At 42.1% G+C, this 15,276-nt stretch overlaps 1 protein-coding gene across 1 annotated transcript in view; it reads left to right on the forward strand.

Annotated features, from left to right (window-relative positions):
* The first annotated feature begins 2,971 nt into the window (after positions 1 to 2,971).
* Positions 2,972 to 15,276, forward strand: part of LOC140476224 (MAPK/MAK/MRK overlapping kinase-like) — a 125,633-nt gene continuing 113,328 nt past the window's right edge. Inside the window, exon 1 of the mRNA XM_072568479.1 lies at positions 2,972 to 3,121. Within this exon, the coding sequence (XP_072424580.1) occupies positions 3,013 to 3,121 (109 nt within the window). The 5' untranslated portion in view covers positions 2,972 to 3,012. The remainder of the gene's footprint in view (positions 3,122 to 15,276) is intronic.

Here is a 15,276-nt window from a genome sequence, read left to right on the forward strand (position 1 = left end):
ATAAATTGAAGATATCATAGTGGTGCTCCGTGGCAGTGTGTAAAGGGATATTACTGTGCAGAACTGAGCTGAAATAGTAAGCTTATCAAGTCATTTTTGAAATCATTCATGCAGCTGCATTTAGAGTACTGGATGTAATTCTGGTCACCAGGATCCATAACATATATCAAAAGCAAAATACTATAAATGCCAGAAACCTGAAATGAAATTGGGGAATGCTGGAGAAATTCATATGTCTGGAAATATCTATCGAGAGAGAGAAACTGAGTTAACATTTTTGAGTCCAGGACAACTCCTATTCAGAACCAAGGAGGAATGAAAGTTAACTCTGTTCCTTTCCATACATGTGGCCAGACCTGCTGAATTTTTCCAGCAATAATGACTGGAATAATTTTTAACACAATGAAGGCTTGGAGGGATGGAATATAAGGGGCAGTTTTATAAATTGGGCAGGTTTCCCACTGGAAAGGCAAAGGTTGGGAAATGATGTTGATATTTTAGGTTCTAGAATCATAAAATCCCCACAGTTGTGGAAGCTGGCTAATTGGCCCATCAAGTCTACAGTGACTGAGGTTTATAAAATCATGAGGAGTACGGATAGGATGAATAGTCGAGGTCTTAACTGCAGGGCATAGATTAACGGTGAGAGGGGAAAGATTTAAAAGATGTTTAGGGGCAACCTTTTCAAGCAGAGGATGATGTGTGTATGGAATGAGCTATCAGAGGAGTTGGTGGAACCTGGTACAGTTGTAACATTTAAAAGACATCTTGATAGTTACATGACTAGGAAGGATTTAGAACTATATGGGCCAAATGTTGGCAAATGGGACTAGATTAATTTAGGATATCTGGTCAGCATGGACGATTTGGACCCATGAGTCTGTTTCTGTGCTGTACATCTCTGAATCTATTACTATGATTCTACATAGATAGGCTTGGACAAAGAAATGGCAGATGGAATTTATCTGGACAAATGCAAGGTGATGCATTTTGGAAAATCTAATGCTGGAGAGAATTGTACAGTAAATGGCAGAATCCTTTAAATAGATGCAACATACAGAGGAATCTAGGCATACAGGTCCACAGTTCCCTGAAAGTGGCAATACAAGTTGATGAGATGGTCAAGAAGGCATATGGCATGCTTGCCTTCATCAGTCAGGGCATAAACTTTAAATATTTGCAAGTCTTGTGCCAGCTGTTAATATTCCAAAATGTGGACTAGCTGTGTACAGTTCTGGTTGCCATGCTACCAGAAGGATCTGGAGCCTTTGGAGTGGGTACATAAAAGATTTACTAGGATGTCGCCTGGTTTGGAGGGTATAAGAGATATTGGACAAACTTGGTTTGTTTTCATCTGAATGTTGAAAGGATGAGAGGTGACTTGACAATAGTTCACAAAATTATGAGGGACTTGATAGAATGGATAGTCAGGGCCTTTTTCCAAGGGTTGACACATCAATCACTAGGGGACATAGGTTGAACATAAAAGGGGATAAGTTTAAAGGAGATCTGCGAGGTAATTTTTGTTTTACACAGAGGGTGATAAGGTCTTGAACGCACTGCCAGAAAAGGTGATGGAGGCAGATACAATACTTTGAGGCATCCTGACAGATATATAAATAGGCAGGAATTAAAGGGATACAGATCATGTAGAGGCAAAAGATTGTTAGTTTAGAAAGACATCATGTATCGCCATAGTCTTGGTGGGCCAAAGGGCCTGTTCCTATGCTGTATTTAGCTTTATTCTTTATATTCTCAAGGATATATGGGAAGATGGCTAAGGTGTTTCACTTGTAGCAGACCTTGCTTTTCCAGAATCAGTTTGTTCACCGATCAAAAGTAATACAGAAAACTACCTCAACTGAACTTATCAAAGTTCTGAGGCAATTTCTTAAACCTAAGTGGGACATTGGCAGTGAGGTCCCATCTTGTAAAGCTAACACCAAGCAGTGGAATCCATCAATTATTTGAGGTGATTCTCAACTCCTATCATCCTTCTTACCACAACATATTTTATGCACAGTTAAATGGATGTGCTGTGAACTTGCTTTTGTGCCTACTGAATTTGGGACCAATATTCAGGGCACAAATTCTACATACCAGCTAAATCCCTTTTATATTTAGCTGAATGTAAATTTCAAATGGAGTCTGCTAATCATGGTCCTAAAAATCAAATTCCTGCAACTCCATGTACTGACTTGATATTTGTGCTTGTTGTGCCCTTTTGTCCAGAGCTGTCTATTGATATTTGCTTGAGCACATTTGTCTCGTTCTCCTGACCCCAATCTGTATTATTGCCTATACCTCCCACTAAAGAGACAGACATTGATCCAAATTGCAGTTTTGTGTCAGCTTCTGCAAACAAAATATAGGGTACAGTCAATTCTCTATAGGGTAAGTGGACAATGTAAATAGCAAACGACATCGAACTGAACCTTTGAATTATGTACGTGAACCGGACAGAAAGTCGAAACTGAAAAAGTGTTCTCATTGGGATTGTTTTCAGATATCTTAGAACGGAGAACTTAAGTAACTTAAACAATAAATTCCTTTCAAGGAATATTTTAAATCAACTTGTAATGACATGGTTATTAGCAGATACTCTGTGAAATCTTTTTGAAATCCTCTAAAAGTTGCTTCGTATTCTGTTTTGGCACAAAGCCATGTGTAAAACTAGCAATTAATAGTTTTGGATCAAATTACCCCGATCAATGTTCCTGGAGTTCAGGAGACGCAATGGAAATATAAATCTTTAAATATTAAAACGTCATTTCAATTATTATGCATTCCTTTAACTTGAAGTTTCAAATTTGGAACCGAAGAGTTTCATTTTGTCGGGGGCGGGGGAGGACGTAGGGGTGGTGCGGTGCGCGGGGACTGTTGAAATCCAAAATCGCCTGGAAACCGGAGTAAACAAACTCATGCAGGATCGGCGGACATTTCTCCTTTTTTTCAGGACTTGCATGTAAGTGATTTCCGTCAAGGTGGAGAACTACAACAATCTTATTCGACATGACAAGTATGATAGACTTATTGAATGACGGAACTGTTAGAGAGAAACCTTGTTACAACCAAAAGGTGCTGGTTCATTTCACATTCAGCAAGTTACTCAGAGCTAAAGGTGAGTTGATATTTTACTGAATATTGAGAAAACAAAAGTAACTGTAAATTATTAAAGACGATAATTCGGTCTCTATTGTCGTTCTTAACAAAAAATCATAACATTTTCTTAATGAGGAGGGACAAGAGACTGGAGGTACAAAGCGTTTTATTTTTGTCCAGTACACAAAAAAAATCATGCACATGAAAAAAAATTATAAAAATGGCATTCATTTCAAATGGACTGGAGTAAAGAGGGGAAGAAATTATGTTTCAGTTGCATAGAACCTTGATAGGTCTCCAGAGCATTCAGTGTTGAGCACCAAACATTGAGAAGCACATGTAGCAAAAAACTATGGATGCTGGAAATCTGAATTAAAAGCAGACAGCTGGAAATACTCAGCATGTTTGGCAGTGGACAGAGTTAACGTTTTGAGTGCAATATGATGATTAGTATACAAACGCTGCCAAACATGCTGAGTATTTTCAACACAGTCTGTTTTTATTAAGATGTAGAGATGCCTTTGTTGGACTGGGGTGAATAAAGTCATAAGTCAGATGACACCAGGTCATAGTCCAACAGGTTAATTTGAAATCACAAGCTTTTGGAGTATTGCCCCTTCATCAGGTGAAGTCCTGACAAAGGAGCAAAGCTTGTGATTTCAAATAAACCTTTTATTTAATTTAAGGTAGGGACACAGAGGCCTTGGACCTCTTCATTGCAGATTTACTAGAATATAAAATGTTAAAATATCAGGAAATAATCCATTACATTTATTTCCTTTAAATTTAGCAGGAAAGAGCGTCTAGTCAAATGTTTACAATGATAGGAGATTTTATAAAATAGGTAAAGGAACATGATTTTCTTGCTAGTAAAATGGAGAACAATGAGATAATATTATGCTCGATGATTTCATAGTTGACTTCAGAGTTCAGATTTCACTTTCAAACAAAGGATCATGTAAACCTGGGCATTTTCAAGACTGAAGTCAGTGTTTTGTTAAGTAAAACCAGATTAATGATGCTGAGGTGGAGTTCAACCATGACTTAACTCAATTGTAGAACACATCTGAAGGGATGAATGTTATATTCATACCTAGTTGTTTAGAATTATAACATTTAGAATTTGTAGCACAAGAGGAGGCTATTTGGCATGTTGTGTCCATGCCAGCTCTGCTAGTCCTATTCCCTATCCTTTTTCAATAAGCTAGTAATTTTTTTGCTCTGGTTCTTTTCCAACTCTTCTTTTGAAAACCATGATTGAATTTTCCTCCTCCACATTCCTGATCCGAAGTAGTCACTGTGTTAAGAAAAAAATCTTCCTTATGTTACTGTTTCTTCTTTTGCAATTCACTTTACATCCATGTCCTTTGGTCGTTGGCCCACCTGCCAACAGTTTCTCTCTTTCAGCTCTGTCTAGAGCCTGCAGAGAGTCAAAATACCATCATCAAACCTCCTCTGAACCTTCTATAAGAAGCCTTCCCAACTTATACTCATAACTGAAATCTCATTCTTAGATTCTTTCTTGTAAACCTTTGCTGCAGCTCCCTATAGCTTTCAAACCTTTCCTAAAGTATGATGCACAGAATTTGTCACAAAACCTTTTTTTCTCATAAAGGTTCATCATAACTCCTTTACTTTTCTACTCTATTTCTCTATTTATAAAACTCAGGATCCCTTTTTTTTCCACCACTTTCTCAGCCTGCTCTAAACCTGAAATCTTTCTGGTCCTGCACACCCCTTTGAATTGTACTATTTATTTTGCCTTGTTTAATTCTTGCTAACAATTTGCATCACTTTACATTTCTCTCCATATCTTTGCCCATTCCACCAGTCTGCCCATGTTTTCTTTAAAGGTTGAAGTGGGTACTGCAGATGCTGGAGATTAGAGTCAAGATTAGAGTGGTGTTGGAAAAGCACAGCAGGTCAGGCAGCATCCGATGAAGGGCTTTTGCCCAAAATGTCGATTTTTCTGCTCCTCGGATGCTGCCTGACTTGCTATGCTTTTGTGGCACCACTCTAATCTTGGCTCATGTTTTGTTTAAAGTTTATCACAATCCTTCTCACATTTTTCAATGTTTCCAAGTTTTTGTGTTAGCTCGTTTAATAAACATCCATTCACATTACTCACATTTCTGTCATTGACTCAACCAACTTCATAACCATGCTGCCACTTTCTCTAATGGCCGATGAGCTTCAGCTTTGCTGGTAAGCCAACAACTGAAAATTTCCATTGTAAGTAAGACTATGTGTATAGTATCAACCACATTGCTGTCATCAACCTCCTATTATGTCACCAAAATACTCAAAACAAGTCAGTTAAATATGATTTGCCTTTAATCAGCTTGTACTGACATTCCTTAATTAAATCCACACTTGTCCAAGATGAGAGAGGGAATCAGCACCAATAGTGTCGTCAATGTACTGAAGAAAGAGTTTTGGGAGAGACCCTAATAGGACTGGAACAAGGAATATTCTATGTACCCCACAGAGACCGGCATGACTGGGAGCATGCGGGTGCCTGTAGCCACACCATTGACATGAAGAAAGCGTGAGAAGTTAATGGATAAGTTGCCTACTCCTGCTCCCAGTTCTTGTACTGTTATGTTCTTAGAAATGTGTTGTGTTTCCATACTCCATGCTACCAAATCTTTGTTTCACATGCCCTGTTTGTTGTTACTGCCAAGACTTTCATCTCACTGAGGTTCTCTACGTTGCTTGTTCTCCACCAGTTCAGGACTCCTTTTATTACAAACTTTTTTTCTGAGAGAAACAGACAGAGTTATCTTTGAAAAGGACTGCGCAGGTGTGTGGGGCATAATCATGTAGTTTGCAGATATATGCAAGCAAGAAGAGGAGGTAATGTGGAAGAAACTACATGGGCACTTGAGAAATGAAAAAGCAACGTTTAGTAGTTGCTACCAGGTGAAAAAACAAAGTGCAACAAGCACAAACAACAAAAGCAACAAACAATATGAGTGTTTCATTAAAATAGGAGCATTAGTACATTTGAGAAGAAAGCTTGAAACGGGAGGATGGTAGTCACCTTGTTAGGGATAATGACTGGAATTGGTTTGGGCAGGTGTCACACAGAAAAGTTGAGCTCAAAGAGAGTGTGTTTGCTGTCAATTTAACTACGGGGGCATACTCACCACATTTGCAGCTACATTGCTTGGTAAGTCATTGCATTCCACTAAAAAGTTTGAAATAAAAAGTTATAGAATACCAAACATATTTAGTTCAAAATCAGTATTGCTAAAGACATTGAGGCAACCAATCAATCTGAATCTCTACTCTTTAAAATGTTTAGTTGGGTAGACTGTGTAGGAATTACAAAGTTTAGCTGCAAGAGCTGGGATGTGTGATTTTCAACATATTTGGTTCATAAGGGAGTTAGCAGAAGAAGGAAAGGAGCTACTCCTTTTGCTCTTTCTAAGTTTTTTTTCACCCTATAGGCATTGGTTCTTAAGTGTGTGTGTGTGTGTGTGTGTGTGTGTGTGTGTGTGTGTGTGTGTGTGAAGGTGCCGGGGGGTGGGGTTGGTGCAGAAAGCTAGCTATCTGCATAATACAGATTTGGTGGTAAGACTATTCCAATATATACAAAAGGAAAATAAAACAAAGATGAAATAAGTAATACATTAAAACAGATTAAGGATGGCTGGGTAGGTGGTGCATTCCATTTGCAGAATGTGGGAGCTCTGTGAAGCCACTGTGATCCAGGGCAAATGCATCTACAATATGAGCTGCGGTTCCACTATCTTCAGCTCTACAATCACTGTGAAACATTAGGGAGGGGAAATATCATCTGGATTCTTTATCCCAAGATTTGATCACATCCCTTAGGATGAGGTAATTTGATTAGGTTACCAGTCAAGAAAAGGAGAACATGTTGCAAGGTGGGCAGATAAAGGAACTGTCATGGAAAAGAGCATGAGATGAATTTTAAAGATTTTACAATTTTGTTCTTCTGTCCGGAACAAAGGTGATTTTTATTTTTATTTTCCCTTTCAAAATTTGTTCCACCACATCATCTGTTTGTCAACACTAATTTGAAAATGACCCACAACAAACTCTCTCTTTGAGTTTAAAAAAAAATGGCTTATTCATGCAATCAAATATATTTGATTTGACATTACTTTCACTGCGTTGTGAGGAAGAGAGAGTTTCAGAGAGTCACCGCCCTCTGTGATGAAAAATACTCTCATCTCTATCTTCAATTCTTTATTTTAGTTATTCCCTCCCTCCTATTTCCTGATTTTTTTTCCTGCTTCTGGAATGTTACTTCTTTATCCAGGGGACGGTTAATGCAACATATTTACTTGATTCATCTGCCATCTCCTAATAGTGAAAAAAATAAGTTCCAAAAACTCACTTTCCATAGGTGCTCTTCATCTTCTAAGGTAGTCCCAGAGGACTGAAGATGACTTTCTTCAACTCCAGAACAGTAGTCCTAAAATGATTTATCAATCTAATGCTGGATCTGAATATTCTAGCATAAGGGTTTGATAGGGTGAGTAAATAGGGTTCTCAAACTTTTACATGTTCCTTCTGCTGTTGTCACAAGGGTCTCCAGCTGTTGGAGATGCTGAGAAATGGTTGGAACCTTCACAGATGCTTCTTTTCCAGATTGTGCTGTCTTGGGCAAGATATTCCCATGAATTATTGGGGAAGCTACAGTTTTTCAAGGATGCACTAAAGGTATCCTTGAAGCATTTCCTTTGTCCTCTTGTAACAAATTGCTATTAGAAACTTCTCGGACAGCTCGTTTTACAGGACTAATGTTCACTTTGTTAACTTTTTTTTTGTAAATATCTGAAGAAACTCTAACAGTCTTTTTATTTTTAGCTAAGTTTGATTCACAGAGCTATACAGCACAGAAACAGACTCTTCGGTCCAACTCATCTGCACCAACCAGGCATCCCAATCTGACCTAGTCCCATTTGCCAGCATTTGGCCCATATCCCACTAAACAATCCAGATGCTTTTTACATGTTGCACTTGTATCTACCTCCACCACTTCCTCTGGCAACATGTTCCAAACATACACCACCCTCTGCATGAAAAAGTGACCATTGAGGTCCTTTTTAAATCTTTGCCCTCTCACCTTAAAACTATGCTCTCTAGTTTTGTACACCCACACTCTAGAAAAAATACTTTGGCTGTGTACCCTATCCAAGCTCCTCATGATTTATAAACTTCTGTAAAGTAATAACAGGGTAAAAACAATGACTGCAGATGCTGGAAACCAGAGTTTAGATTAGAGTGGTGCTGGAAAAGCACAGCAGTTCAGGCAGCATCTGAGGAGCAGTAAAATCGACGTTTCGGGCAAAAGCCCTTCATCAGGAATACAGGCAGAGTGCCTGAAGGGTGGAGAGATAAATGAGAGGAGGGTGGGGGTGGGGCGAAAATAGCATAGAGTACAATAGGTGAGTGGGGGAGGGGATGAAGGTGATAGGTCAGGGAGGAGGGTGGAGTGTATGTGTAAAGGAAGATAGGCAGGTAAGTCAAGTCATGGGGACAGTGCTGAGCTGGAAGTTTGGAGCTGGGGTGAGGTGGGGGAAGGGGAAATGAGGAAACTGGTGACATCCACATTTATGCCCTGGGGTTGAAGTGTTCCGAGGCAGAAGATGAGGCGTTCTCTTCCAGGCATCGGGTGTTGAGGGAGCGGCGGTGAAGGAGGCCCAGGACCTCCGTGTCCTCGGCTGAGTGGGAGGGGGAGTTGAAGTGTTGGGCTACAGGGAGGTGTGGTTGATTGGTGTGGGTGTCCAGAGATGTTCCCTAGGAGGCGTCCAGTCTCCCCAGTGTAGAGGAGACCGCATCGGGAGCAACGGATACAATAAATGATATTGGTAGATGTGCAGGTAAAACTTTGATGGATGTGGAAGGCTCCTTTGGGACCGTAGATGGAGGTGAGGGAGGAGGTTTGGGCACAGGTTTTACAGTTCCTGCGGTGGCAGGGGAAGGTGCCAGGACGGGAGGGTGGGTTGTTGGGGGGTGTGGACCTGACCAGGTAGTCACGGAAGGAACGATCTTTGCGGAAGGCAAAAAGTGGTGGGGAGGGAAATATATCCCTGGTGGTGGGGTCTGTTTGGAGGTGGCAGAAATGTCCGGTGGATGATTTGGTTTATTTGAAGATTGGTAGGGTGGAATGTGAGCACCGGGGGGGGGTTCTGTCCTTGTTACGGTTGGAGGTGCGGGATGTGAACGAGATGTGTTGGAGGGCATCTTTGACCACGTGGGAAGGGAAATTGCGGTCTCTAAAGAAGGAGGCCATCTGATGTGTTCTGTGGTGGAACTGGTCCTCCTGGGAGCAGATACGGCGGAGGCGGAGGAATTGGGAATAGGGGATGGCATTTTTGCAGGAGGTAGGGTGGGAAGAGGTATAATCCAGGTAGCTGTGGGAGTCAGTGGGTTTTTAAAAAATGTTGGTGTCAAGTCGGTCGTCATTAATGGAGATGGAGAGGTCCAGGAAGGGGAGAGAGGTGTCAGAGATGGTCCAGGTAAATCTAAGGTCAGGGTGGAATGTATTGGTGAAGTTGATGAATTGCTCAACCTCCTCACGGGAGCACGAGGTGGCGCCAATGCAGTCATCAATGTAGCAGAGGAAGAGGTGGGGAGTGGTGCCGGCGTAATTACGGAAGATGGACTGTTCTACGTAGCCAACAAAGAGACAGGCATAGCTGGGGCCCATACAGGTGCCCATGGCTACCCCTTTGGTCTGGAGGAAGTGGGAGGATTCGAAGGAGAAATTGTTAAGGGTGAGGACCAGTTCAGCCAAACGAATGAGAGTGTCGGTGAAAGGGTATTGTTGGGGACTTCGGGAGAGGCCCTGGTTATGGTGGATGGAAGTGTAGAGAGATTGAATATCCTTACCTCTATACCTATCCATACCTTACCTCTGTAAGGTAATCCCTTGGCCTGGTAATCCCTTGGCCTCCTTAGGAAAAATGCCCCATCTTATTTAGCCTCTCCCTATAACTCAGACCAGTTACAGCAACATCTTTTGTGCACCCTCTCAAGTTTAACAACATTTTTCTTATGGCAGGGTGACAAGACTTAGATGCAGCATTCTAAAAGTGGCCTCACCAAGGTCCTATACAACCACAACATGACATCCCAACTCCTATACTCAATGCACTGACCAATGAAAGAAAGCATACCAAACATCATCTTCACCTCCGCTTTCAAGGACCCGTATACCTGTAGCCTTAGGTCTCTTCGTTCGGCAACATTCCCTAAGGCCCTACCAAAATACAACACTAATTTATCTTATCTAAATTAAACTCCATCCACCACTGCTCCGACAGTTGACCTAACGAATATAGGTCCCATAGTACTCAGATGATCTTTTTCACTGTCCACAACAGCACCTATTTTGATGTCATGTGCAAATTTACTAACAAATACCCATTATATTCGCATCCAAATCATTTATATAAATGACAAAAATCAATGATCCCAGGACAAATCCATTGGTCATAGGCCTCCAGTCTGAAAAGCAACCCTCCACCCTCCATTACCACTCTGTCTCCTATCTTCAAGCCAATTTTGTATCCAATTGGCTAGATCCCCCATGTATACTAGGTGACCTAACCTTACTAGCCAAAAGGGTGGTGTTGGCAAAAGCACAGCAGGTCAGGCACCATCTGAGGAGTGGGAGAATCAACGTTTCGGGCATAAGCCCTTCATTAGGAATGAGGCTGCAGGCCGGGCAGGGTGAGGGGTGGCGTTGCTGAGAGATAAATGGGTGGGGTTGGGGGGGGTGGGGAAGGTAGCTGAGAATGCGATAGGTCGATCAAGGTGAGGGAGAAGGTGATAGGTCGGGGAGGAGGGTGGAGCAGATAGATGGGAAAGGTGATGGACAGGTCAGGAGGGCAATGCCAAGTTGGAGGTTTGGAATTGGGATAATGTAGGGGGAGGGGAAATGAGGAAACTGTTTGAAATCCATGTTGATCCCATGTTGTTGCAGGGTCTCAAGGCAAAATATAAGGCATTCTTCTTCCAGGCGTCAGGTGGTAAGGGTTTGGCAATGGAGGAGGCCCAGGACCCGCATGCCCTTGACGGTTTGGGAGGGGGTTGTTTGGTGCAGGTGCCCCAGAGATGTAATCTGAAATGATCTGCAAGTAGGTGTCCTGTCTCCCCAATGCAGAGGAGACGAAATTGGGCGCAAAAGTGCAGTAGATGACATTGGTGGAGGTACAGGTAAATTTCTGTTGGATGTGGAAGGGTCCTTTGGGGCCTTGGACAGAGGTGAGGGGAGTGGTGTGGGCACAGAGTTTGCACTTCCTGGAGTGGCAGGGGAAGGTGCTGGGAGTGGGATGTGGGCTGGTGGGGATTTGGACCTGATGAGGGAGTTGTGAGGGGAATGGTCCCTCCGGAATGCTGATGGGGTGGGGAGGGAAATCATATCTCTGATGGTGGGGTCCATTTGTAGGTGGCAGAGGATGATGCAATATATGCGGAGGGGTGGAAGGTGAGGACCAAATGGGGTTCTGTCCTTGTTGCATTGGGAGGGGTGGGGTTTGTCCGTTGTCGTCTCCTATACATCGGGGAGATAGGATGCCTACTTGCAGATTGTTTCAGAAAACATCTCTGGGACACCCGCACCAACCAACCCCACCGCCCCGTAGCTGAATACCTAACTTCCCCTTCCACTCTACCATAGACATGCAGGCCCTAGGGCCTCCTCCATCACCAAACCCTAACCACCCGACACTTGGAGGAAGAACGCCTCATATTCAACCTTGGGACCCTGAGTTTGTGTGGTTGCAATGTAGATTTCAAGAGTTTCCTCATTTCCCTTCTCCCCACATAATCCCAGTCCCAAGGCCTCCAACTTGGAACTGCCTTCCTCATCTGTCCATCACCTTTTCCATCGATCTGCACCACCTTCCTCTCCGACCTATCACCTTCTCCCTCACCTTCATCTGCCCATCACATTCTCAGCTACCTTTCCCTCCCAACCCCACCTCCCTCCATTTATCTCTCAGCACCCCCCAGCCCACAAGCCCCATTCCTGATGAAGGGCTTATGTCTGAAACGTCGATTCTCCTGCTCCTCGGATGTTGCCTGACCCGCTGTGCTTTTCCAGCACCACACTCTCGACTTTGATTTCCAGCATCTGCAGTCATCACTTTCTACTAACCTTACTAGCCAGTCTATGATCCAGAACCTTGTTGAACACTTTGATGAAATCCATATAGACAACGTTTATCACACTGCCTTCATCACTTTTCTTTGTCACCTCTTCAAAAGTCTTAATCAAATTTGTGAGACATAATTTCCCACACACAAAGTCATGTTGACTATCCCTAAACAATTCTTGCATTTCCAAATGCATGTAAAACCTGTCCCTCAGAATCCCCTCCAACAGCTTACCTACCACTGACCTAAGGCTCACTGGTCTATAGTTCCCTAGCTTTTCCTTATAGCCTTTCTTAAATAATGACACCATGTTTTCTAACCTCCAGTCTTCTGGTACCTCACCCGTAGCTGTGGATGATATAAATATCTCAACAAGGGGCGCAGCAATCATTTCTCTAGCCTCCCACAAAGTCCTGGTACACACCAGATCAGGTCCTGTAAATTTATCTAATTTTATGTATTTTAAGATCTCTAGCACCTCCCCTTCTGTAACATGAATACTTTACAAGACACCCTTATTTTTTTCCTCAAGTTCCTTACCTTCCACGTCCTTGTCCACAGTAAATACTGACATGGAATATTTGTTTGGTATCTTGCCCATCTCCTGTGGTTCCACATATAGAGAGCCACATAGAGCTTTAAGGAGTCCTATTTTCTCCCTAGTTACTCTTTTGCCTGTAATGTAAGCAACATGTGTAGAATCTCTTTGGATTCTCCTTAACTGTACAGCGAGCATTTCTGGTTCAGTGTTCCGATGTCTCAGTGTACCATTTTGTCCATGGGTGGCGATCTTGCCTTGCCCCAGTGATCTAACGGCCCAGCATTTTTCTAAGTGGCATTCTTGGCGGTGGTTTCTCTTTGGAGGCTTTTGGCCAACAGGAGTGGCATTTCGGCTTTTGTCCCATCATATCATTCTTGTCATGGATGTGGTTCTCAGTTCGGCTGTGTCTATTATCTCTTGATCGGCTTTCTTTGAGATCAGGAGCCTTTAAATGGATTTTGATGAACTTTGTCTTATATGTACTTTTTGTAACTTATTATTTTACCATGACTTTTGTCATTAATATAGGTGCCATGGTAGGGCGACAAAGAACACACTTTTTTTTTCTTGTAACATGACAATAAATTCTAAATGCTAATTCTAATTCAATTTGCCAAAGCTATCTCATGTCCCCTTTTTGCTCTCCTGATTTCCCTCTTAAGAGTACTCATACTAACCTTATGCTCCTCTATGGATTCACTCGATCCTGATACATGCCTCCTTACTTTTCTTGTTCAGAGCCTCAATTCCTCGAGTCATCCAGCATTCCCTGTCCATACCAGCCTTGCCTTTCACACTAACGGGAACATAGTATCTCTGAACTCCTGTTATCTCATTTTTAAAGGCCTTCCACTTCCCAAACATCCCTTCACCTGCGAATCATCTCCCCAATCAACTTTTGTAAGTTCCTGGATTAGTGGTGCTGGAAGAGCACAGCAGTTCAGGCAGCATCCAACGAGCAGCGAAATCGACGTTTCGGGCAAAAGCCCTTCCTGTCTAATAGTGTCAAAATTTACCTTACTTCAATTTAAACTTTAACTTTTTGAACAGTAACTATTTTAAAACTAATAGAATTATGATCACTTGCTGCAAAGTGCTCTCTCAGTGACACCTCGGTCACTTATTCTGCCTTATTTCCTAACAGAAGGTCACGTATTGCTCCTTCTCTAGTAAAAAAGGAAGTTATCTTGTACATACTTAACAAATTCTTCCCAAGTCCTTAACACAATGGCAGTCCCAGTCTATGTTTGGAAAGTGAAAATTTCCTACCTTTATCCTCTTGTACACTGATTTTCTCTTCCATATTAAACCTTTAGTCGTTCATTGTTTTTTTTAAATAGGAGATCTCATCGACATGTATAAACTTCTAACCATGCAGTATGTGGTGTTGCAGTAATAAAGATTCCCCTGATTAAATGGGGTTGACACAGAACAAGAGGTCAGTGTCTCATGATATGAGGATAAGATAGGCCATTTCAAACTTAAACAACTTGCAATTTCTTGATTCAGAGGGTGGTGCACTTGTGGAATTCTCTACCACAGAGGGCGGTAGAGGCCAAGTCACTGAATAGGTTTACAAAGAAAAGTTCTCTCTCTTGGGATGCAGGTGACACTGACAGGATCAGAACTTATTTCCGGTCCCTAGTTGCCCTTGAGACAGAGCTGCCTTCTTGAGCCTTGGCAATCCATGTGCTATACGTAGACCCAGAATGTTAGGAGGAAGCAAATTAAACTATTTTGTCCCAGCGACGGTGAAGGAATGGCGATATGTTTCCAAGTCAGTGGTTGGTGAGGTACTCTCAGATGATGGTGTTCCCATATATCTGCCTCAACTAATAAAAGCAAATGTGCCATATGCTTTCTTATTATCTTATCCACCTGTGTTGTTGCCTTCAAGGATTGGTAGACATTGCACATCAAGGTCCCTCTGATCATTTGTACTTCCTGAGGTCCTCCCATTCATCATGTCTTGCTTTGTTAATCCTTCCAAAATGCATCACCTCAGATTTCTCTAGATTGAATTTCATTTGGCACTGTTGTGCTCGTCTGACAAACCCATCTGTATCCTTCTGGGTTTTAAAGCTCTCCTCCTTGCTGCTTACCACCATTTGCAAAACGTTACTGAGCAAACCTCCTACAATTAGTGTCTAGACCATTAATGTACATTACAAATAGAAAGAGTGCCAGCACCAAATCTTGCGCTACACCAGTAGGCAAATCTAATCACAAAAACAACCTTCAACCATCACCCTCTGCCTTATCCACTAAACTAATTATGGATCAATTTGCCAAATTGCCCTGGATTCTATGAGTTCATGACCTTGTTCATCAATCTCCCATGCAATACCTTGTCAAAAGGTTTACGCAAGTCCATTTGGACTACATCAACTACCTCACCTTATACACCTAATCACGTACCCACAAAATGTAATCACTATCTTCCCTTGACAAAGCCATGCTGACTATCCTTGATCAATCCTTGCCTCTCCAAG

The sequence above is a fragment of the Chiloscyllium punctatum genome, chromosome 4 (genome assembly GCF_047496795.1).
Source record: "Chiloscyllium punctatum isolate Juve2018m chromosome 4, sChiPun1.3, whole genome shotgun sequence".
In the NCBI taxonomy this organism is placed as follows: domain Eukaryota; kingdom Metazoa; phylum Chordata; class Chondrichthyes; order Orectolobiformes; family Hemiscylliidae; genus Chiloscyllium; species Chiloscyllium punctatum.